Below are 26,077 nucleotides of genomic sequence, written 5' to 3'. Positions count from 1 at the left end.
ACTAAAATGACACTTCTCAGAAGTGATCTATTGAGCCAGATTGTCTGCAGATTCAGGGAGTGCTCTGTCTTCTGATGTTGACCATACATCTCAGAGGCTTTCTTTGCAGCTGCAAGGAACAGCAACTGTTGTTCTAAGGCAAAATGAGACATCAGCACACAAGGTAAGGAAGGGGACAATGGTGAAGGGCTGCCTACTGTGTTGACTGTTGTGAGAATACAAGAGATACAGCTAATTTCTCCAAAACTCCTTAATGTAGGAAAAAATATCTGCAGAATCAGAAAAAATCCTAGCACCTAACAGTAATTTTATACTACCAGTACTGCTGGAAAAGATAGACTCCTTGATGCCAGACTTTCACATGGAATGTCACACACATGGAGTTCAATGGGTGTGCTGTCTTTAGGATGTTTGAAAGTATTTTCCAGGAGGATATTTTCCAGGAGTATTTGTTTCATTACAAACAAAACAATCAAGAATCAAAGTAAAGATTACCTGTAGGCCACTAGACCCTCCTGCTACCCCTCTCTGAAGGTAAGAATAATATTTTCTTTCTTCCCATCTTCAGACTTTTGTTTTCCCATGGTTGTCTCTAAAAATTCAGTGTCTCTATTCCTTCCAGGCCACCCTGCCTTGCTGCCACCTTTTCATATTTGAGTTTAGTCAAGGCCAACTCATCTATACAGGCCTCCTGCCACTTTGGCTTGACTTGTTGCTTGCCAAGTTGACTTTGCTTGAGGTTGGAGAAGAATGTATTTGAAAATCAACCAGATGCTGTGGACCTCTTTTGTCTCCAGAGCCATCTACCAAGGGATCCTTTCAAGCCCACCCCTGCTGCCTGGGGCTGTGAATGGAGTTAGCTCTGTGCAGAGATCAGGGCCAGTCTGTTCTCTTGCAGTCCAGGGCTGGGATCCAGTTTTTTGCCTTGTTCCCTCCTCTAAGGATCCTGAAAACCTCCATCTCATGGTCACCAGAGCTGCATGAGCTCCTTGACTCCTCCACCACCTCAGCCAGGAAATTGTCATCAATGCACTTCAAGAGCCTCCTATATTTCCCTGGTTTTTTTCAACTCTTTTTTTGGGGGATGTTTAATACTATGTCTTCGTGTGAGGTATGAAGTTACTCTCACATTAGTAGATGGCAGAGTTGCCAGATGGATCTAGCCTTTGATGTTCCCAGTATCACCTGATCACTGGCTCATTACTGGGCACTCGTCCTAGTGTATAAATGCTGTCAGAACCCTTTTTTTAAAAATAGAAATACTGACCTAATGTGTTTTTATACAACCTATACAACCTACAGTAAAACAGCTGAACTCTGCCTATGATGAAACTTGAGGCATGGTTGACTCTAAACTCCCACCACTGTCTTTTCTGAGAACACTAACCTGTTTAGGGTCAGTTGGCTGTGGTAGAAAGGAATAACAGCAAGGTGTTTGGAAGGAAAATGTGTTCCATCAGAGAGGTTTAAGAGCACTACACCAAGCCACAACATGATGGCAATTTATACTGCTGGTTCTTACTTCCTCCAATATTAACAATTAATTTGGGGGTGGGGGGTTAGGGAGAGGGAGGAGTGCAGAAGTTAAATATATTGCTCTACAGGAAACAGTAATCTTCATAAAACTGTCACATTCATTGTATTTGTCACTCATGTCCAGCATTAGCAAAAAGTGATGCTAAACTTTGGAAAGTTGAAGAGACATTAAATTCCTTCCTCTTTAATAAGTTATACCAGGGTCTCAAAAGATCTGCAAAGAACTTGAAAGCTGGGTTGCTTTTCAATATTTAAAATGTTATGAATATTCATCTTTCACTTTTAGTCTGACTCCTATCCACCACAAATGCACAGGACAAAATGTTCAAAATGTTTTCCACTCTGGATCTACTTAAATGGTTCTTTTCTCCCATATGGCTTGTGAACTCTGCAAATATTACTCAGGGCCCTGTTTGCTTCTTATCCATACATAAAGCACATTGATGAAACAAAATCCTTATTCATTGCAGTCTGATTTTTGGATTAAGAGTTTCATGAAAAAATATACTCTATTTTATACTATATTTAGTGGATAGCTGTTAATTCCTCAGCATTCCATAAATTGCCATAAGCAGGGACACCTTCCACTAGACCCTGTTACTCAAAGTCCCATCCAACCTGGCTTTGAACACTTCCAGAGATGGACACAGCACTCCAGCTGGGGTCTCTCCAGGGCAGGCAGAGGGGCAGAATCCCCTCCTGGAGCTGCTTTTGATGCAGCCCAGGATGCCATTAGCCATCTGGGATGTGAGCACACACTGGTGGGTCGTGGCCACATTTTCACCCATGAGAACCCCCAAGCCCTTCTCTGTGACCCCTTCTCTCAGCCTGGGCTGATGTCTGGGACTGTCCCAGCCCAGCTGCAGCACATTGCACCTGGACTTGCTGCACCTCACAAGGTTCCCTTGGACCAGCTTCCCAAGTGTGTCCAGGTCCCCCTGAAAGGCATCCCTTACTTCCACTGTGTCACCTGCACTGCTCAGATCTGTGCCATGGGTAAACTTGGATCTCATTGTCTGTGTCCTTGAGAGATATGGAAGAGCATCAATCCCAAAACAGAGCTTTGAGGGACACCTCTTGTCCCTGGCCCCCACCTGGACATTGAGCCATATGTCACAACCCTGTGTCCATCCAGCCAGTTTCACATCTCAAACACATGTCTCTCCAATTTGGACAGAAGGATGTCATGCTCTTCATCACCCATGAAGAACATTTATGTGTTTCTTGTGAGAACATGTGACTTTATAGGAAAAGAAAGGGTCATCCCAGAAAAATCTATAGCTTTTTCATTGAAAGACTTGGAATCAGAATGCTTATTTTAAAACAGAAAATCAAACTCAAATCTGCACCTTACTATAGTCTTTTGTTTGTTTCTAAGTAAGCTTTTTTTACCCTATATATTCCCTCTGACAAATTAAGCTGTCTGGTAGGAGGTTTCTTATGCTCCACATCATTTGGTTGTTAGTGTATACCCAGCAGCAACATGTTTTATAACCTTCAGAAAATATGAAACATTGCCATTTGTAATATGAATATATGAGGGTATTCTCATTATATAAAGAGGAAATCTGTTAAACTCTCACCAAGCTGAGGAATATTTTCTTTACAATATATTGTTTGTTTCCTTTGGGAAATACTGTCTTTAATAAAAAAGCACCTTCATAGAGGCTGTAATGGGTTGTTTAAAAACAAGAAAATGAAAAACCCACACAAGTCCTAAGAGAAAAGACATGAAGGAAATTAAATATTTGTGCTGTCAACGCATTAAAAACAAAAATACAAAATGTGCTATATTTAAATTAACTTTAATAAGAAGTACAAAAAGATAATGTTAAGCAATATTTTGCATGTGGTTAATAAATATTCTTCAACAGCAAGCAGTGACACATTCAAACATAAATCCAGTTATTTCTTTTACATTTTAGAAAAGTAACAATTTTCCCAGTTAAAACAAGGTCACAAATTACAGAATATTATCATCTTCTTTAATTATTTATAACTATGAAACCTACTAAATAAGTAAACTGTCACCCAGAAGATTTTATATGACATTGATGTTCAAGGTTAAGTATACTTACATTTATCATGCAGTTTCTTGCTGTGCATATTTGACTGGTGTTTAATTTCAAAATTATTGGTTTCATTCTTCTCATTCCCTTATTTCTTTTTAATATACTGGGAGTGCCTATTTTCCAAGTCCTATACATTTTCACACCTAAGTGACTCACTAAAGTAGATTTGTCATACAATGCATAAATGTTTTCTGACTCCAGCCCAGCTGAGAAATTGCAAACCATGTATGAATCAGAGACCACTTTATTTTTACTATTTTTAATCAAGTAATAACAGCATTTAGGGTAATCACTTCCATTAATATTAAAGTGCCTTCAATGTTTCCTAGTAAAGTGGCTGTTTGGAGGGGAGAGGGTGAAGAGGTGCAGTTTAGGAAGTGATTTTTAAACAGTTTATAGATACGGTGCATATGTGTTCTAACAGATGTAAAGTACTACATTGCATTCCGTGCTATTGCTAAGCTACAGTAGCCTATAAACTGAGAAATTCAGCCAAAATGAACATCTAATAAAGAATATCAAAAGCAGTTGATCAAAGTAATATCTTATTTCCATCCATCCTCAATGGCATAGTTTATGGATAAAGTATTGGAAAACAAATATAACACTTCAAGCTGTTGAAGCTCACCCCTTTTAATATCAGATGAATGAAAGCACTCATTGCAATCATTAAAAACCTTGAATGCATAAGGACACACTCCAGAACACCTTATTCACATCATTATGTAAAGAATTTGAAAGCAAAATAGAACTTCTAAATTATCCAGCAATAAAAATATAATCATATATATTTATGTAGACTCCAACACGAGAGGAAGAGTATACATCATCTTGCATATTTTAAAGTATCCTCCAAATTCCTTTATGTTAGTGTTATCACCTCATCCTAAGTTATAGCACTTTCAAAATATTCTTAAAGGGCATTAATAAATATCAAGGAAGAAATAGATGTAAGTCCTGTATTTCAGTATGGTTGACACTTCTTTTAAGGGCTTATTTTCATGGATTAAAGAATTGACAACCCAATCCAAAGGAGACCCCAGGTGTAGTTAGGTGTACTCCTTTTCTGTAAAAGTCCTTACTGACTTCATTGACAGAAATGAAACTTGATGAGAATGTAAGTTAGTTTTTTTAAATTCAGTGCAAATTTTGCCCTGATCTCCATCAGAGATGTCAAGCCCTCAATTATCCTCTTCCAGTAAGATATAGTCACAGACCCCAAAAAACATGTGTTAAAAGGATCTAACTAGTTAGAAGGATCTAACTCTGGAAAAGTAAGTGGTTTAAAGCAGAGGAAAAAAACATTTCATGTGATTAACACATGCCATGCATTGCAACAAATTTTTGAGCCTTTAACTTCTACTGCTAAAGACTTAAAGTCAAACACTGATTCTCAGATGACCATAATTAATAACTGGATTCAGAAAATAACTTAAAGTTCTATTTGTTAGGGAGTTTGGGTCATCTACAGAAAAGACAAGGAGGTTTCCTTGACTAAAAAGAAAAAATATGAGATATTAAAGAGATGTAGCTTGAATTTATCTTGCACACTAAGAGCATTCTAGCAGGAGGTCCATCATTGCTGGGATGAGATGGAAGGAATGCTAACACTGCCTTATAAAGAATCATTTGCTTTACTCAAGGCTGAAGGGTGATCTGGCTTTTACATAAACTCACATAATTATTTTAGCATTCAAATGTGTGTGAGAGGAAAACTTTATATGTGACATGAAATTATACCACACTCAGGGAGTCTATTTAGGTATATTTAGACATTTGTATAATTGTCAAACTCTGTGTTTTTTATAATGAAACTATTTCACTTACTGGGTTTATTTTAAAATGTTTTCTTCCTCTACTTTAAAACTCATTGCATGGCTTTATAAATTTTAGCATTATGTGTCTGCACATAATTGGGCATAGATGATGATAGCTTCAAATCCACACTGAAATAATCTTTCATACAAATTTTTTAGGAGTGCTTCCAGCAGCACAGACTTCATCTATTTTGTGCAGGCCAAGGCAAAACCTTGCACTAAGCTTTCAGAATAGGAATGAGAGGTATGGAGGATGAGTGCTGACTCTCTGTGCTCAAGTGAAAGCCATGCTTCTTAAGAAAACAAAGTGTAGAATTAACAAAATTCTACTTAATTTCTGAACCTTCTTTTCTCCTTCCACCCAGGATGTTCCAAACAGCAGGAGACACACAGCACTGCATGGTCTCTTTTCACAAAGCAGTCAGCAGAGGCCTCTCCCTTTCAAAGGCACAACTAGTGTCCCTCAAGTTCAGTAGAATTTATGCAAGTATTTCCATTTTATGTGCTCTAGAAGTTACTGTCCACAACTCACATGTGGCAGTGAAGGCTCAGACCTGAAGCTGAAACAAAAATACACATTACCTCCCTCAGTGACTTCTTCCTCAGTTATGTCACGTTCCACTGCCATGGTAACAAAGCCATTTATTTGTGTGCTCTCTTTTCTCCTTTCCTCCCCCATACATCCCTACCTCCTCCCTGCTGCTTCTGGTTGACTTCATTCAGACAGTTTTTGGTTACTTTTGAAAAGTCTCACCACGCTGTGTGTTATCTGTAACCATGGGAAGGGAAGGTGGCTCAGTAAGGCTCCTGATGGGTCTCTAGATGCTCTTTCTGTGACTGTATGGGCAAATTGGCTTCTTAATTTAGAATAATGTTAGTGGTATGAGTAGTCTTCCAAACTAAAGCTCATATCTCAGAATGCCTACCCTACTATTTTTTTAAAAGATGCTCAACAATGCAGCAGTTACAAGTTGAATTAGGTAACATATGACAGGTGGAGGTAATTTAATTGGCCACAGCATAATTGAGGAGTTTCAGAGCTACTCTTCTGTCATGAAGTCTCCAGCAGACAACCCTACCTGATAAACTGTGCTGATCTCTACTTCTCATGCTGATTTATAAATTAACTGACACATGCATCCAGAAATATGTGCCCCAGTACTACACTGGAGGCCTATTCATAAACCTCATTTAGAATTACTGTAATTCAATCTATCTTTACCACAGTGTCTTATCTTTGTATTTATTTTATTAATTTCTTAAGTCATAAAATATGACATGCTGACCCAAGAAAAATGGGAGAAGTAAATTAGATTAATATGTCAACCAAAAAATTCACTGGCAGATTCCATGTGCAAGTCCTTGATAGAGAAGTGACTTGCATTTTCTCACTCATACTACCCACATTAAGTATTTAAGACCTGCAAGATTTACTCAAATTATAGGAAACCTCTTCATATTTGGCACATAGATTTGTGGCATTAGCTTTTAAATCCCAGACATGAATTCTATACTAAATGAAATGACTCAGACTCCTCCAACAAGAAAATAAGGCCTAACTTTTGTATTCTGGTATTCCTTGCACGATGCTTCCATTCACTTAAGTTTTTACATTTATATTCACTTATCCAATTGATAGTCTTACAAATTTCCAACTTATGTTGGGCCCCTGTAAATGTTTCAGCAGTGAAACAGTAAAGCATACTCCTCCTTCCCATAGAAGGAGAGTGCTTTAATGTAGACCAACTAACTAAATTTTCTGGAGAGTACCCATTTAAAAGCCTTGCTAATGCCCTCAATAACTGCATGTAAATATTTAAAATGTTTTGGGTTTTGTTTTTTTTCACTGAGTTTATAAGATATGCCTACTTTTCTATACAAGTGGGCAATAAATGTAATTTTACCATGTGATAAACGCCTGTTTGGTTTTTTTACTGACTCAAGCAAGTGTAGAGAAAAGGGTCAGTGAATGAAAAAATATTTGTACCAACAAAAGCAGTAGCAGCAGGGCTGACTAACATGAGACAGCTTCTTGTGCAAACTGAAGATATGTTTTTGCATGCAGCTCTGAGTTTCCCAGATGTTATTTTCCAGAGAAGTCTTGTTTACCATTAAAAGCCTTTGGGAAGGTCCCATTCTTGGATAAGGATGCAAAAATCCTTCCTTATCAGGTGATTGAACATGACAGAGCACACTCATATTTGGCATGAGGAGAGTTCTGACTATACAGTGTCGTGCATGGAGAATTTCACAAGAGTTCAGCACTGGGAAGGGTTTGAGTACCTGGAATGTAGCCAAGGGTGAAACACAAACCTCTGTTTCTCAAACCCAGTGAGGTCTGGAGAGTGCCTAGATCCTGCCCATATGAACAGAAGGTAAGAACTCTCACTAGGTCACAGGAAGGAGCCCTCAGCCACAGAAAACACAATCAAGCTATTCAAGTTCAAGAGCATTTTAGCAGGGGCCTCCATTAAACTATACAGTCAGAGCCCTTTGCCAAAAACAGAGCTAAAAGTGAAGGGATTTTTCTATAGTTCTAATATTTACAATTATTTGTACATATGTACATATTTATATATTTATTCATACCTGGACAATGTGGTGTTGAAGGGAAAATTTATAATTTACAAATAAAACATTTTAAAAATGCATGCTTATACCATGAAAAAACCTCTTTTTTTATTGCTTGCCTCCTAGCCTTTTGTTCATAATCACACTATTGCACACATCTCCATGTTACATGGAAGATCTACATTTACATATAAATATATATGAAAATAAGGATATTTTTATTTTAATGTTCTGAGTAAAGTGCTCATTTTTAAGCTACTGTTGATGAGAAAGGTTTAGTCTGACAGTTTAATTAGAGGGAATTCAAGGGATACACACCTTGTCCATGCTTCTCCCTTTCTTTTATAACCTACTAAATGTCTTTATTTTACTGATGTCAACTCTGTCTTAACTATTAATTCTATTTATAATATGCATTTGTGACCTTGGCATCTATACTGTCACACAAAGTACAAAACAGAATCACATCAAAAGCAAAGAAAAAGCAAGAAAATAAAACAGCAAAAGAAAGCAGTGTTTCTCTTTGTTGTTTTTAGCACACTTCCATGTCTTAAGATACTCTTTTATTTGATTTTAGAAATATTTGTACAACTTTTTTTAAACTCTGAACATATCTATTTTATGCACTATACTCAAGTTACTGTACAAAACTGCAATAAATGACACTATACGACTACATATGTCTCTACTAGAAGACATCATCATAAAGGTGTATCTTTTTTAAAGGTCAACTAATAACTGCTAATGTATGTGTGAATCAAAATATTTTTGATTGGCCAAGTATACTAAAATCTAAATACAGTACACAATTATTATTTATGCTATGATTTACCAGGCCTTTAGGGGCATAAAGAATCTTTGCAAAGGCTCAGAAGAAAAACAGTTTTACTGATAGTATTAAATGTTCTTATAAAATTGCCAATGGCAGATCCAATTTTGTTGTATTTGTGTATATGAAATACAGCTGATGCCTACTGATGATGCATGACCTTTTATTAAAAAAATAACATTCAAATCTTAGCAAAATCATTTCTAGTATACAAAGTTGTTGTAAAGTTATGTCAGCGAAATGTAAAGTTGCAATTTACAAAAGCAGCAGTAACTTTTATTATATGGACATATTCCTGAACTTAAATCATGGTTCTTGTTTCCCTTGAAAACAGTGCTTCCTGGGACAAATACAGGTAAATATTTTAATGTCAGGCTTTAGGAAAACATTAAGCAAAGAAAAAAAAAATATTATATTACTGATAAACTTAAACGTGAAAAATTTCTAAGTCATTCTATAAACCTGAAAATAATTCAATTAAGAACAAAATCAAAAATAATAATAAAAAAATCCAGTTTTGCTGAACCAGATAATCCAGCTTAGTAATATCAAATAAATAAAACAGTGAAAAAATAAGTATCTAACTAGCAGAAGTTGGTTGATATTGAATTTGATTATCCCTTTTCCCTGCAATCAATTAGGTAAATTTATTAACAACTTCAAAGAGGACAGAAGTAAGAAAGTTGTGGCTTTTGCCATATATATTAGTTGTTTACTACCTCTTCAGTCTAACTTGTATCCAGAATGTTTGTGAAGAGCAGAACTGCACGACCTCCGTACTCTGTTATGTACATGGGCACTGCTGTTGTATGAAACAATTACACCTTTTTAAAAAAATCACTTTTTTAAATGACAGCTTCTTTCACTAAAGTAGAATTAGTTACTTTATAGAAAAATATTTTAACTTTAAATTAAAAAAATACTGCTCCTAAATAATTATGTAGGATCACATCTTCATCTCATTGTACGGAGAGAATATAATTCTGTATATTTGAATTCTAGTTCAACAGAAGTCCCCTGGGTTAAACTTTTTAAAGAGCTGGCTGTATTTGCCATGGGTGCTATCTGTTTACAGACCCATGAACTAACACTGTGCCCCTCCTTTGGAGACACACAGACAAAACATTTATATACACACTGTACATAATGGTTCACAGATTAGCAGTTATTAGTCGGACTGTACATAGCGAACAACCTATCTGATTAGAATGATGCTGCAAGTCCTCAGTGCAAGTCAGCTTTTAGGTTGATGGTGCAAAGCCAAGTAAGACAGGCTCCCTGTTTAAATATGTGGCCCAATACACTAAATTAAAAGTACCAAATAAGACTGGAAAAACTATTCTAGACATTCTGTCAATTTTGCTAACACTGTTGAACGTCTTCTTTGCTTCTTGTGGCTTTGCTTCTGGTTTTGCCTTGTTGGGTTCTGCAGTTGTAGCACTCTTGGAGATGGTTGGTAGCACTGAGTCCTTGGTAATATTTGGAGCATAGTTGGCAACAGCCACTGCATAGGCATTGTTTTTCTTAATGACAGATGCTTTTTCTTTTTTCTATTGGAAGACAGCAGGAAGTTAAATATTTCATGTGTATTTGCCCGAACAGACTTAATAAAACATAATTTCAAAAGTAAAAGAAAGAAGTGAGCATCTCAAAATAAAAACCATGCTGATAAATTCAGATATAAAGACACTTCCAGTCTATCCAAAAAGAAGGTTGAGGTGACATAAGATTGCTCTTGCACCATCAAATGCCCTACTGAAGTTATGTGAGGAAGTCTCTGATACTGTGATTGTAAGCATAACTGGAAAAGAGTTGGTCTTTCTGTAGTGGCTTTGCATCTGTCTCCTTACAACAGAATTGCAAGTCAGTTACAATGTTTTCTATGAAGATTGTATGCCATTGTAGTAAAATTAAAATTAGGCCTCCTTTCTCCCATAAAACTAGCATGACTATTATTTGGGCACGTCATAACATACCACTAATAAATAAATTAATTTCACGTAAGGGTATACATTTTTTAGAGGCTCTGGGGAAATGTGTTTGCACCTACATATATATATATATATATATATATATATACACACATATAGAGAGGTCAAAAAGAGATTGCAATTAAGTAAAAGAAGGAATCCAGACTGATAGTTTTAGAACTGAGTTGAGATTTAGCCATAAAACTATTTCTGATTTTCATAAATTATTGGTTAAAAAACGTATAACAATGATGAAAGCAGGACTAAGAATCTAAAAAATGGCAGAAGATAAGGAGAGTGGGATGGAATTCATTTAATGAAGCTCAGAAAAGGGCAATTAAAGTCCTGCACCTGAGGAGGAATAAGCTATGCACCAGTGCAGGTTGAAGTTAATGGGCTAGAAAGCAGCTTTGTAGAAAAAGCCAGGAGGTCCAGGTGGCCACCAAGTTGAACACAAGTCAGCAGTGAGCCCTTGCAGAAACAAAAGCCAGCAGCCTCCTGGGCTGAATTTCAGAGTGCTGCCAGCCAGCCAAGGGAAGTGATAATTCCCCTCAACTCAGCTCTGGGAGGCACATCTGGACTGCTGGATCCACTTCTGTCCCTCCCAGTTCAAGAGAGACATGGACACAAGGAAATTAGTCTAGTGGAAGACCACAGAGATGATTTAAAGCCTGAAGCATCTGAAATATTAAAGGCCAAGAGAGCTGGGGCTGTTCAATATGGAAAAGAGGAGGCTCAGGGGAAGTCTTATCAATGTATGCAAATATATGAGAAAAAAGAAGATTAGACTTTTCCTAGTGAAATTCAGTGGAAGGACAAGAGGCAATGGGCACATGAAATACAGAACATTCCACTTTAGTATTAAAAAACCTCCAATTTTTACTATGAGCATGATCTAGCACTGGCACAGGTTACCTAGAGAGGTTGTGGGATTTTCATCTTCAAAGATATTAAAAAAAATACCAGGACAATGACCCTGAGCAACCATCCCTAGCTGACCCTGCTTGCAGAAGGGGAGATAAATTTAATGATCTCCAGAGGTCAAGTCCAGCTTCACCAATTGTGTGTTGTTATGGGATTGTGAATGCTTTCAAAGGGCTGAAGTTCAACCAGGGGCAGCTCAATGGAGAGTCCATGAGCACACATGGGCACAGGGATGTGTAGGGAATGAATACAGGCTTGGGGTTTTAGGCTAATACAAAGGTTCACAGACTAGCTCTGCAATAAGATTGCAATGCTGTAAATTGATCCAGTGCTTTGCAGCAATCTCAGACTAAGGAATCTCTAATAACCTACAGGAAAGAATGGAAGGCAGCTTCTCAGGAAGCAATATATAGATATTATTTACATATATATAAATATAACATATATCATTTATATATAAAACATAATACAATAAAACAATGTAATTTAAAATATACGTATGTAATTTAGAGACAAGCAAATAAATATTAGATTTAATCCATCTCTTTCACAAAATACAGAATTAAGCAGATGAAGAAATAGTTAACTTCTGGATCATTTAAGAACTCATCAGTTGTATTGGTTTGTTTCGATTTTTAATCTGATGGAAGTGACACAAGTAAGAGAATTCTTTTGACATTTCTCATAAATATGCATTTCAATTTTTTACTTCCACTGGGAGGCATCTATTTCATTTGCAATTTTGGTTTTAAATTACATCTAATTTGATATTTATCTGTGCCATCTAAAAATCTGGCTAAGATCTTCATGGTTAGATGTTGTGCCCAAGATACCTTGTCTTATGAGATGGTGTCACATAAAAAGAAAAATCTGGGAATCAGTTGGGAATTCAGTATTGTTCCCTATTAACTGGAGAAAAATAGTTGATCAAATATGTAGCTTTTTCCTGCACCTGCTCTTCTGTGAGGCAAATTCCATGTCAACAGCATTTAGACAAGAATTTCCATATAATGTGAACACAGGTGACTGTCACTGAGGAAACATATTTTATTTTAATTGGTGAAGAGTAAGCCTGGCTTTAGGTGTACAGATGCATTCAGCTAAAAAAAGGAGCAAATTACCAAATCAAATTATGAGAGGAACACTTTAATTCATCTCTAAGTCCTTCCTTTCAGACACAATTACTGTGTTTTTAAAAGGTATCTGCAATACCATTAATGAGACCTGCATAATAAAGCTGAGTCATATTTTTGTATGAGAAACTATGACTATGTTAAAAGCTTAGCTTTTTGTCAAGTCAGTTTGAAAAAAGTAGAGAACTGGACATATGGATGGTATATAAACCTTAGATTATAATGGATACTGTTGTCACTCCTAGGGAAGGAATACTGCCCAGCTGTTAAACAATTGCCACTCCTAAGATCATGAGACAACCCTGTAGTACTTGAAAGGAATAAGCAGAGGATGATCAGAGTTTATAAGGGATCCCTACATTACTACAATTACTACAGGGAATTATAAAGAACAAACATGTCTTCTTATTCTCCTTTACTATTAACTGAGCATTTTGCTTCTTTGTGCATTCAAAATGATGAGAAATCAGTTAATGAAACCTTTACATATACTTTATGTATACTTTACATATACATTTACTATAGTCATTTAGAAAGCAATAAAATTCTATCCTATTTTAAAAAGAATCACAGAAATCTGTGGATTTGTCAGAAGAAATCTGTTTTCATTGGTAAAATCAAGGACTGAGATAGGAAAAAATGATAAAATATATTGTCAGTCAAAATGAGTGAGCTTATAATTGTTCTGTGTTATTACAATTCTAAACTGAAAATTTACAAATGTACAAATTTAGGTGTGTCAGCAGCTCATTCTGTTTGTGAAATAAGAAATTCCATCAGGTTAAAACGTCTTCATTCCATCATGGCTACACCATTATAAAAACCAGAAAATTAAGGCATGACTGTTTCTGTGTACTAAAAGCATCAATATATCATATGTGAGGAATTTTGTACATCTGCTATCTTTAAAATTAGGGTCTAGCTATCATTAGCAATAAGTTTAAGAATACTGGAAGTGTTCAGAAGTTCTAGATTTTTTTTACTCATAGTACTTACATATATGGATTTTAATTTATTTATATAAAACTTACATACCATGAAAACTAATATACATATTTATGTATTTTTTTCTTATTTCCAACCCAATTGAATTAAAAAAAATAATTTAAAAAGTGGTCAACCAATATAATCTGGACTAAACTTTATCAATTATCAGATAAACAGCTGTATCTGAGGAGCCAAAAAACAAGACAGACAGTTCCTAATATAAAAAAAAAAAGTTCTTGATAACTAAATCTGGATTAGTGAGACCAAATGAGATTAGCTACATAAGGGCAGATATATTTCTGTTCAGGACAGAAAATACATCTACATTATTTTGATTTAAAGCATCTTTCTCTTTTTTTATATAACAAAATATCAAAACAATATTATTAGAGCTGGTTTAGGTAATTGACTGGAAATAGGACTATTTCCTTAGGACTTACCTTATCATTCACTACACTTTTTCCATCCCAGGCCCATCCTCGTTTTGTGAAATAATTTACAGTTGCAAATTCAATTAATGCAGAGAATACAAATGCATAACAAACTGCAATAAACCAATCCATAGCTGTTGCATATGCTACTTTGGGGAGTGAATTCCGAGCACTGATGCTTAGTGTTGTCATTGTCAACACAGTTGTTACTCCTGCAAGGGGACACAAAAACACAACATCAACAATTTCACTTGGCTTTGGAATGTTAGCAAAAATAAACCAAAAAACATTATGGTATGTTTTTGAAACACAGTGCAAATTTTTATTCTAAGTTGGTGACAAATATTGCTTAAATTACATTAAATGTTGAATCTGGATTTTCCTTTGAAATTGTTTCAGTTCAATTTTTTGTCTAAACTTCCCCTTTTTAATGAGCTGATGATTTTACTTACAGAATTTTTCTTTTAAAAAATAAATATTTTAAGGAAAAAATTAATAATTTCTTCACAGATTCATAATATTTAGCAACATTATACTAATAATGAATAATGGGTTAATGTTTTGTAGCTGGCTTCTCTGCAACTGCTGCAGGTCAGGCACCCATATTTACTGAAATTACCACACAAATATACTTTTTTTATGAGAACTTTTTCTTTTCTTTCTTTTTTAAAGTAGCTGTCTTACTAACCATTCAGTAACATACCCAAAGACAAAAACAAGGTAAGTTCTCATTCAGGTAACATGGATTGTTTTCTAGAACAGCATTGATTTGAAATGACAGATTATTGTAACTGTATTATGTATCAGAAGACAAGAGCTGGTGATGCAGGAAGGTTGTGCATTCACTGTGGTAGTTACTTAAAGAATTTTGCTGTACTTTTTACACAAGAAGGACCCAGTAAATGCAAAAAAAAAAAAAAAAAAAATCCCTCCCAAAAGAATCAGGAAGAAGTTACATGGGAGGAAAGGAAGAGAAGAACTTCTGAATCAGATTTAGCAAGCAGAAATCCATAGCCTTATCCTTAAGTAAATCAGTTCTCCCACCTCAGGCTGAATCACAAACTAAACTATTCCCTTTGTGGCACACCATTAAGGACGTCTCCAGAATGAAAAGTGACACAAAGTGATATACTTGGCACAGATCAGCAAACCTACACTTCACTGTGACAGGCAAAGGAGATGCCGTGGCAGAAATATTAGTAACAGCACATCACAGCTTCAACAAATGCACACTCATAAAATTGGTGTAGGAGGCTTCCCAAGAGAAAGTAAAGTCACTCTCCCTAAGCCAGATCTTCTGCTGTCAGCAATCTGCCACCTGGGTTCTGGAGGATCGACTCAGCTCTGATTTTCCTTCAAGAGAAGAAGCAATTTTAACCACTGTGTGAAAGAGAGGCAGCAATTACATCTACTGAGACCTCCTCAGACTTCACAATTTTCATCCTTTCAGTAAAAAACTCTATCTCTGAAGGTGCTACAAAGGGTGGCAGAGCAAAGCTAGGTGGACTCAGCCTCAGGGCTCTCTGTGGTCTGTGCAGCAGGGGAAGAACACACAGAAACATCCTGCTGAGTCACACAGTACTGAAACACCTTAGCAAATATAAACCTCTAATTGCTGTTTTTTCAGCCTCCATAAACTAAAGAAGTTAAAGAAGGATTTGGCCTGGAATCAGCCATGACACTGTTGGTATCTACTAGCCTACACAATGGAAAGGAAGCAGCTATCACACTATGAAAATCTGTAGACAAGATATATTTTGTAAAAACTTAGTCTCTCCTAACACTCACAGAACATATGGCATAATTATTTTCAGCACCTCAGGGAAAAGACAGCCTATCTTACATTTAAAATTATCACATGTAAATTTTAACACCAGTGCTGAGCTGCAGATAAATCATTATAATTATACAGAATTATCAGTAAAGTGAATGTTTCTCAGATATAAGGTGACCTTATCTGCATGTAAATATATACAGTTGCTAAGGTACTGCTCAGTTTAAATCCCACTTTATAGAATAAATTAATCTTCTGGAAACCACATTGACTTCTTCAGAAATCTGATTTAAGATTTACTGCTGACCTTTCCTAGTCTCATTTAAAACATTGTGAATTTATATCTTGTTACCACTTGCTGCCACTTGACAATTTCTCTAAAAAGTTCAGCAAGTTACACCACTTTGTGACCCAAATGCTAATCAAGCAGCACACTGTCAGACCATTGCTGACATACTTTAATTTATTCCTTCACTTTGTAAATTCAGTAATGCTCAAGCTCCACAGTCACTTAACCTGAAGTGAATGGGAAAAAATTGGACAGAAAATTTAATCTGTAATATCTGTCAGTTCAGGATTCTCCAGTCCTTTTATATTGCTATTATTCTTCAGAGAAAAGACAGATGGTTTTGCACATTATAGTTCATTTGAAAAATCAGTTTTATCAAGCCTTTTTTATGAAAAACCACTGAACAGAAATAACCTGCCTCCTCACCAGTGCTAAACCTGAGAGGATTGAAAAGTTATTAAAGTGGAAGAACATGGTCAACTTGTACAACAAAACTCATTTATTTCACAAAGATTTAACTTAAAACCCCACAAAACCCATGCACTGATCAGAACTAAACTGCTCCTCATTGCTTATCTAATTCATAACACCAGTGAACTAAAACTGGTATAAAGAGCAGTGAGTAGATTGTAGCTCCTACAATAAAGTAGTCAAAAAAATATTTAAAAGGCTATGTAAAGACTGCATATTGTAGAAAAAACACAGTTTACATACAGGTCAAGAACTATCTTCTACAGCCCAGCACCCAGCAGATGTGGCAACTGAATTGATGCCAGAAGAAACAGTCACATATTATTTTGTAAGGGACCATGAGCAGTCATCAGTTTGTCTTTGAAAAAGATCCAAAAAATAAACCATTGACATTTCCTTTATCCAAAGAAGCCCAATCATTTTTTTACTCAACAGTAAACATCCTTACAAGGTTCATTCTCAGCACTGCATGCCTATAAAGCCAAATATCTTCTATCACTACAGGTTTATCCATTCCAGCCAAGACTGGAGCTATTTCCTTGCCTGGGATTTTTTAGTTTTTCTTTTATATATGGTGCTGCTTTTGAAACAGCATTTGCTTCCTGGAGAGAGAAAATCCCTTTCCAGAGCTGCAAATTCAACACTTCTCACTGGCACTAAACTTATACCTTTGGAAAATACCAGCTCTGTTATGCTTGTAGCAGTGGAAAAGGTAACCTGAAAAACTAGAACTGTCTAGAAACAGAGTGGAAATTGGAGCAGATAACACATACATATTAAAGTTAAAATCTGTCATGAGGACTACTTTATGCCCACATTATGTGCAAAAGTCAAGGTACTCCTTGATAGGGACAAATTTTTGGACCCTAATTTCACCTCTTGTGTATCAGCTGATTTTTTTTCTATTTGAGGAGACTTTAGTCAACTAAACATATCCTAGCCTTTTGTGCTAGAATGTGGACACTTCCTTTGAAAGGGAAAAGCCTAATTAATGAGTTACCAAAGAACAGTTCTGTAATAAAGAGGCATTGAACCTTTGCAAATACTTTGTACAAAATGTTTTAAATGTGCTTTATATCCTATAATTTCAGGTTACTTCTCCCACCATTTTATCCTTTCATCACAGAAGTTTGCAAAGTCACACATAATGGTTGTAGAACATACCACAAAAGGATTGATAAACTTTTTTTTTTTTTTTTAATTTAGGAAAGGCATTATGATAATTTAGGAAATTAATCTCATTGTTTTATTTCATTAACAGCAATTGCAAATGTGTTTTGGTAATTAGATATCCCAACCTGGTCTAAAACCCAAAGAGATTCATAAGACACCCAGGACACCCAAGAGATTCTGCAGACACCCAGGCCAGAGGAGAGGGAGGGGAAGAGGGAGGAGATGCTCCAGGCACCAGAGGAGATCCCCCTGCAGTCTGTGGTGAAAACCATGGTGAGGCAGCTGTGTGCTATGAAAGAACAGCCTGGAGGAGGTTTTGACACAATGGTAAGCAGGCTTCCAGCAGGACCTGCAGCTCCACAGGGGACCCCCATGCTGGAGCACTCTGCTCCTGATGGACTGCACCCCATGGAAAGGACCCACATCAAGAACAAGCAAAAAAAGACACAGGAACTCAGAGTAACAATAAAATTATCACAGTGAACTGACAAAAGAACATAGCTATGCGAATTTAAAATTCTTCATCTTGGACAATATAATAAATATTAAGACCATTTATGTTCTTTCCTGCTTCAGTTAACAAAGAATATATACCTAACTACATTTATTTTATCATTATCATTGATACTCCATGTGAGTTAAAACATAGGTAAGTGTAGCAACTAAGAAAACTAATTCCTGATTTTCTGTCACCTGCATTTAATGCTGCTATTCAAATATGTAATACTTCTAAATGCTATGACCCATTAAAAATTAAGCAAGAATCCAATAAGCTGCACAAGATTAGTTTTGCTAATATTGTTGACACTAGATACATAACAATAAACACATTACTAAATGAAACAGATTGTAATCTTGCACTAAATGAAGGCATTATGAACGAGTCTTATTCTCTTTCATTAAGAATGCAATCAGATTTATCTGCTAGAGAAAACACATTCAAGACTTATCTAATCAACAATGACAAAACTTTCTTCTTCCAATAATTTAAGCAAAGTTGAAGCAATATAGCATTAGGCCATAATTCATTTGGGATAGGGTAGGTCAACAATATTAAGTAGGTGCCATAAAGAAAAGAGATTAAAGAGCTCAACTGTAAAATAAGCCTCATTATACCAACCCCTAGTGTTAACCTAGAACATGAAACCACATTGCATGAGAATAGAAAGGAAAAAGCAACTTCTTTCACCCATGAAGTAATACATGCTTAGTAGTGCTTTGAATAATTAGAAGTTATGTTGCTTTAAAAGGAACAGTATTCCAGTAGCTGGTCTTCAGCTCTCAAGAAGACCATTGAAATAAATTTCTCACTGATTTTTATTCCTTTTCAAAAACACTTTGTCAAAACTAATGACTTCTGTTTAATTATATTTTATTATAGATATATTTAATATAAAATGCAAAGATGGGTGTCTAGCAAGTGACTACTCCATATAAAAACCAAAAATTAAGTACAATCACTAAAAGTGTAAAGGAATACCCCCTACAATTTTTATATTCCCTGCTGAATGTAGCTTGTTGCATTATTACTGTAACATGGGCTTCTTTTGTCACTGGATGGAGTCTACTTCAAAGTACCACCCAGATGAAACACTGAGTGTACCAGCCCAGCTCTAACAAGAATATTTCAGTGCAGTCCAAAACCACCAAAGAGCAATACACAACCTTTGTTATGAAATCTGACAAACTGTGCATTTTTGTACCACACTCAGGCCAGAGAGCAGAGGGTATCAGAAATCCCAGGGCCAGCTCCTGCCAGCAGGTATGGAGAGCAACTGGGAGATCCACTAGAGGATGTGTATTTAGAGAGCCAACTGGCAGCTTATTTCCCTGGGTGCAGGGTGCCAGTCTACCCTGGCCTGGAGGGGACACAGTGGCACACAGGGTGCATGTCTGTGCAGCAGGAATAAAATACTACCACAAAACTGCTATGTCTGCAATAAACCCATGGTTCTTTCAGGTTTCATGTCACTGAGTGGTGTGATTCTGTTCTTTCAGCCCTCCTGTGCCCTTCCTCAAGACACCCTGAAGCAGGACACTTCATTATCCACGTTATGCTAAACTCCAGGAGAGCAAAGCAGCAGGCTGCCATGCAGACACCACTTATTTCTAAAAAATATATAAATTACACAAAAAATAAATCAAGAACAAGGAAGAGGTGTGCAGGAAGGGACACATTTCAGGAAAATTATCCCAGGGATTTGTTGGATGGAGTGCCTTGTTAACAGGGACACAGTAACAGAAAGTGCATTTTAGGAAGAGCAGATGAGAGACTTATTTTGGAGAAACTAGTCACACTGTCCTGGAGTGGCTCAATGTAATGGAGTGGCTACAGAAAAGGGCAAAAACAGAGACATTGAAGGATTTGACAGTGCACTTGCAAGGCTGGAAAACAGGAGTGTACATTTTCATAATCAAAAATGGATAAATTCATAGAAGATTTTGAGGAGGGACGAAAAAATCTGCCTGATAGCTGCCTGGAAAACCATGGTAGAATTCTGGTCCCACTGAAACCACTGACCTATTTCATCTGACTCATATTCAAACCTGCAATTTTCACAATGCTTTGGGTGGCATGTTCTCTACCAGGAGTGACAGTAAATGCTTTGCTGTGCATCATACTTAATATGCATTTGAGTTTGGCCTATTTTTTGAAGAGTTTACTGATGACTAATCACACAATTTTATGCAGCATTTTAGATGGCTGATTCCACACAGACATTCATTTTATTGTGCTAATCTCTTTTTCTTTAAAAGCAAACAAACTAAATGAACTTTACTTTGAAAATAAGAAAGACATTTCTTACTTTGAGAAACACATTTCTACTGCTCTGCTGAACCTGTCTGCTGCCTCACAGTAATCTCCAATTTGAATTAGTGAAAAAGTCTTGCCCAAAACTCTAGAAAAGGGTTTCTTTAAAAGAACTTCAACTTGAAATTTTAATACAAGTAATTCAACAAATTCAAATTTAATTTGCCTCATTTACAAATAATGTTAGAAATTTGCTTATCTACCAAGTACCAGAATACTTGGATAATACCAAGGTAAGATATTTCCAAGTCTACTAAATTTACTTTTTAAATAGAAACATTAATAATATTTTTCTATTATATGATTTATTTTCCTCTTAAAAGAGTCGATATGAGGACAGTTTACTTGTATGTACTAATTTCCAAAATCTCTGGGATTCTCAGGAGATGTGTAAGATGCAGTTGAAAATTGTTTGGACTAGAAATCATGTCACATTCTACAAGCACTTGAACTTGAATGAATACTTTATTCATTTACTTCAGAAGTACTTTCTAGCATCTTCAGCTATTGCAAACAGAGCTAATGCTAGTCAGTATACTCACCAAAGACTGTCCTGGCAGGCACAGATTCTCTGTTCAGCCAGAATGACACTTGAGACAGAATTACAGTCATGATACAGGGGAGGTAAGTCTGAATGACAAAATAACCAATTTTTCTCTTCAAGTGAAAATGAGCTGTCATTACTGTGTATTCACCTAGATGCCACAGACAAACAAAATACAATGAAACAAAAGTTATCATCTTAAAAAACTCCACTTCTTTGATAAGAGAAAGTTTGCTATATTTACATGAACCAAAAGTTCTAGGGTTATATTGTACCAAAGGTACTTTGTAATAGAAAGCATCCTATAGAATATAAGAAAGATTTTGAGTACAGCTATTTCTTATTCCCACCATGTTCCATGAAAGATGAGTGTCCAGGAACTTCCAGGAACCCTTGTATGCACTGACAAGTACTTCAGCCTTGAAGGCTTCTGCTCATAAGCAACTCTGCATTCACACCAGAGCTCTCAGAGAACTTAATCATGGTTAGAAAGAACTCATGGGGGTCCATCACAGCCCAGCTGTGCAGGAAAAGTCTGGAGTCTACTAGAATAATCCAGTGTTTAATGTCAAAAACATGATGGAAGGGAAACATGGTTGAAACCTGTCTGTTTACCATTCAATAGACAAAATCTATGTCATTTGCAATATGAAATTTAACAAATATCCCACCCCTGGGTTTGGGACAAATGTTAGGATTTACCATGGAGCTCCAGATAGAATTTTAAAAAACAGTAACTGAGGGTAAGTTCTCCTCTGCTATCACCAGTTAATTATAATTTGAAAGAATCAGTGAAGTACTGTTTTGTGTTACTTGTACAGTACATGCCTAATAGATCACATTCTGCAACATTCTTTTTCAGAAGCCTTTAACACCACCTGGAATATAGTTTTCACAGCCAGTAACTGCCTTTTTCTCCAAAATATCTTTTACTAACCTGTACTTGACTTAACTGTCTCTTTTCCAATTGTTTGGCCTAGAAGATCATACTGATTCAGTCTTGAGCCATCTGGTGCCACTTGCACTGAATCTGAAGCATTGTAAGTCCAAATGTATGTCACTTCTGAAGTTGTGTATGCATCTGTGAGAAACAAGGTAAAATATTTTGTCAGCAATTTAAATTAAATAGCTTCCATCAAAACTCACAGAATTACAAGAGCTACTCATTTTTCAAATAAAAAACTCAACTCCAAAGAATTTAAAATTATGTGGTAAAAAATATCTTTGGCTGTTTAAAATAGCTTTACTGTAAAGTGCCTATTGCAGCATGGGAACAGGGCACTCACTTACTAACCACAATTTATTTCTATTAAACTACAAACAACAACTATTCTACACTGTTAAAAGACTTGCCAGAAATTACATACTATATGTGTGATAAGGCAGATGAAAACAGAGACAATTTGCAAGATTTAGGACACAACATTTTTAAAAATTCATTCCTGTGTAGTTCTGACCTTCCATTGTCTCTCCATTCTCACCTTTGAGGATGTATCACAAGAATTTTATTATTATTTGAAATCCAGACTAGCAGTGACAACATCCTGGTGTCTTGTCTTGCCTACCCTCTTAAATTTCACTAGTTGACATCATTTTGGGGACACACCAACATTAAACAGGCTGCTCTCTCAGTACATTCATGATCAAATATACATTTAGCCTGGTCTCTCAAAATAAACTATAGGAAAGTAATTCAACACTGTATTTTAAACAGCACTAAGCCTCTCCAGTAAGTAAAAAAAAAAAAATTAGTATATCCTGAAAGTTTTTCCAGTCTAATATCTATTAACAAATGGAATATAAAAGGAAAAGGGTAAACCACTGATGGAAGAAGGTGTGTGTTCATTTTGATTGACCAAGGCAAGTACATTTTAAATCTCACACCATAATTGCTGTGCAATTAAAAAGTAAAGCATCATTACTGTTGGTCTGCAAACACTTTCACTTGAGAAATCTCTAGAGGCTTCTCAGAAAGTAGCTTCTTCATGCAACTAGCCATAAATTGCATGACTAAGAAAATCTAGCAAGTGGGTAGAAAGTAGAGATTTTTAACACTTCCCATTTATCCTTCAAGCTTTCCACAAAAATATCTCTGCTTTAATGCAAACCAGCAATATGGCAAATTGTTGATTTGTCTCCATTCTCTTCACTGTCAGCTAGACTTTTTGAAAAGAATAAAGAAAAGCAATCTATTAAGCTGCAGCTTCTCCCATACATTCAGTTTGGCTTTTCTCTTATGTATGAAAAGAGACATTCATAAATGCTGATGATCCTCCTAGCAACACAAGATTAGCAGCACATGAAGAGCTGTGACAAATATATACCACTGGCAAACTTGCCTTAGTTAAACCAAAATCCTCAGGACTCCTGCTTATTTTCACCACTATTCATCATTCAGATTCTATCCCAGAACAAAAGCTGAAAAATGGACAGTTGTCTAGAAATGAGTCCTAGGTAAAGAAATAGAATGTGTGTGAAGCCATTCAAAATGAACAGAAATAAGAGTCCCCTGAAGGTGCCAACAGGCTGGAGCACAGGTGACTTTGAGGGAAATGAAAGACACTTTTTTAAAAATCACAGTGCTCACATTTAGAATTCCTCTTATTATTAGAAAACCATAGAGAGAGAAAAAACAGCAAGCTGGCAAGAAAAACAAACAATCAAGACCAAAAAAAAAGAGAAAAAAGGAAGTGGTTCACACAAAGTCCAATACACCTAGTCATAAGGGATTCCAACTTAAAACTGCTCATGAAGAAAGTATCCTTTTGGACTGAGTATGAGTTTCACTATTACAGGAGTTTTCAAGTTGTTTTGAGGCTACATATGAGTCTTTTTTTTTCTGCAACACCTTATAAATCCAACATGCCTTGCTGGGCACATTTATATAAATATTATTAGCCAGTAGCCAATTTTGCCTGACACCTCTAGTGTCAGTTATTTAGGCTGCATTATGTATTACAAATATAATATTGAGGGGGCAGGAAAAGGCTCCATGATGCTGATAGTAGTCATTCTAATGATTTTTTATCTCCATAGCTAAGATTTCCTTCAAGTGTGGAAACATCATCAGAAGAGCAGCTTTGTTTAATTTGCTACAAACTCCAAGGAAAAGGGATACTGGAGAGAGTGTGCAGAGATCACAGTGCTATGACAAGCATCATGTGGTTAATGATGTCCTTAGTGGCAGCATATCCCCTGTTTTGTATTCTGTGGTTGCTACAATTATTGTAAAGTCAGCCAGAATTTATAGGTTTTAACTTGTTTCCTCTAAAAAACCCAATTTCCTTTCCTGGGCCCTGCAGAGAATGTAGGCTGCAGCCAATGGGAAAAAAAAAATAAATAAAAGAAAGCTTTTAGTGTAAAAAATTCAGGAAATATATATAATGAAGAAGAACAAGAATGGCTGCAATTTCACTAAGAAAGTGAAATAATGCTGCTGTTAAAAATAATACCAGTGGGGTCAAATTTCACCTGTAGCATGCAGATGCACTAAAGAATGAAATTTTTTATCACATAAAGCTATTTGTTATTACCCTTGTTGACTAAGAACATTAAAAATTTCATTAACAATAAAGAGGAACTAAATAGTCAGGATAAATTTGAAAAACCCACTCACTGAAGTCTTTGATCTGTTCTCTGTTAATACTACACAGGCTGTATGCATCCAGTTCTGTGTCAGTATGATCTGCACACTGCAATGAAAGCAGACCAGTGCAGTGTTGATCAGGTGCAAAGTTCTTAATGTTAACTAGAGTAATGAAATCTTTAAAATGCACTAGAAGACACAACACTTGAATAGAGAAAAGAGATTCTGATGGGTCAGGTTACTTTTTTCATTTTAAGTCCCATTTTGTGGTTTACATTTCTCATGTAACAATTTACTGAAACAAAATTGTGCTGAGAAATGTTAGATATTCACCAACCAAAGGCTGTACTTCACATTAGATACTTACAGCTGCCAAATTTCAGAGGGCATGAGTGAGCATCCATAGGGAAGTCCTCCAAGTGCATTGGACATTCAGCTTGGACTGTCAGCCTAAAAAGCAAAAGACCTCTTTGCATTTAAGTCATTTAACAGGACAAAAAAATCAGTTCCACAGAAATGAACTGAGTTCATGCTGATTTAGTAGACTGAATTGAAATTTTATATTAAGCTAACAAGAATTTAAATCAGCTTTTATTTCTTCCATTTTATGTGCTCCTTTGAAAGGCATTTACTTATCACATCAAGAACCTGGAAATGCTGACCTCGAAAAAAGGTAATTTAAAGAAAAATACAAATTAAGTAATTCCAGGTTGTTAAAAACAGTAATTTTCTTCTCATAATATTCTGAGGAACTTGTGTGCTAATATGGCTCTTAAAGACTTATTTAAAAAGCATCTAAAATACAATTAACTTGCCAAAAAACCTTACTCCAAACTTTTGAATTTAATTTTTTTACAGTTTTAATGGAAAATACTGAGCAAAAATATTTTTGTTCTTTAATAGAGTGCTGCTGCTCATTCTACTAGTGATTATTCTTTATATTTATGTAAAGTGTAACAGTATGTTAATAAAGCATCCACTTTAACTCATTTTATGAAAAAACCTCAGCAATATTCCAGTATCATTTATGGGGATTAGTAAAATAAAAAAGAATTTAAAACAATTTGAAGAAAGCTTTTAATGGACTTCCTCATCATTTTTAATTAAAAAAAAAAAAAAAAAAAAAAAAAAAAAAAAAAAAAAAAGCTAAGACAAAAC

General features: G+C 35.8%; 1 protein-coding gene across 2 annotated transcripts in view; it reads right to left on the bottom strand.

Annotated features, from left to right (window-relative positions):
- Positions 1 to 3,329: 3,329 nt before the first annotated feature.
- The window catches only part of GABRA2 (gamma-aminobutyric acid type A receptor subunit alpha2), a 63,160-nt gene continuing 40,412 nt past the window's right edge, over positions 3,330 to 26,077 (bottom strand). For both annotated transcript variants that reach the window (XM_056490582.1, XM_056490583.1), the window contains exons 6-10: positions 25,287 to 25,369; positions 22,271 to 22,414; positions 21,332 to 21,484; positions 14,280 to 14,482; positions 3,330 to 10,375 (exon numbers count right to left, since the gene is read on the bottom strand). In XM_056490582.1, the coding sequence (XP_056346557.1) occupies positions 10,067 to 10,375; positions 14,280 to 14,482; positions 21,332 to 21,484; positions 22,271 to 22,414; positions 25,287 to 25,369 (892 nt within the window). In that variant the 3' untranslated portion in view covers positions 3,330 to 10,066. The remainder of the gene's footprint in view (positions 10,376 to 14,279; positions 14,483 to 21,331; positions 21,485 to 22,270; positions 22,415 to 25,286; positions 25,370 to 26,077) is intronic.

Source organism: Oenanthe melanoleuca, chromosome 4 (assembly GCF_029582105.1).
Source record: "Oenanthe melanoleuca isolate GR-GAL-2019-014 chromosome 4, OMel1.0, whole genome shotgun sequence".
Classification (NCBI taxonomy): Eukaryota; Metazoa; Chordata; class Aves; order Passeriformes; family Muscicapidae; genus Oenanthe; species Oenanthe melanoleuca.
This window is presented reverse-complemented; position numbering and strand designations above follow the sequence as displayed.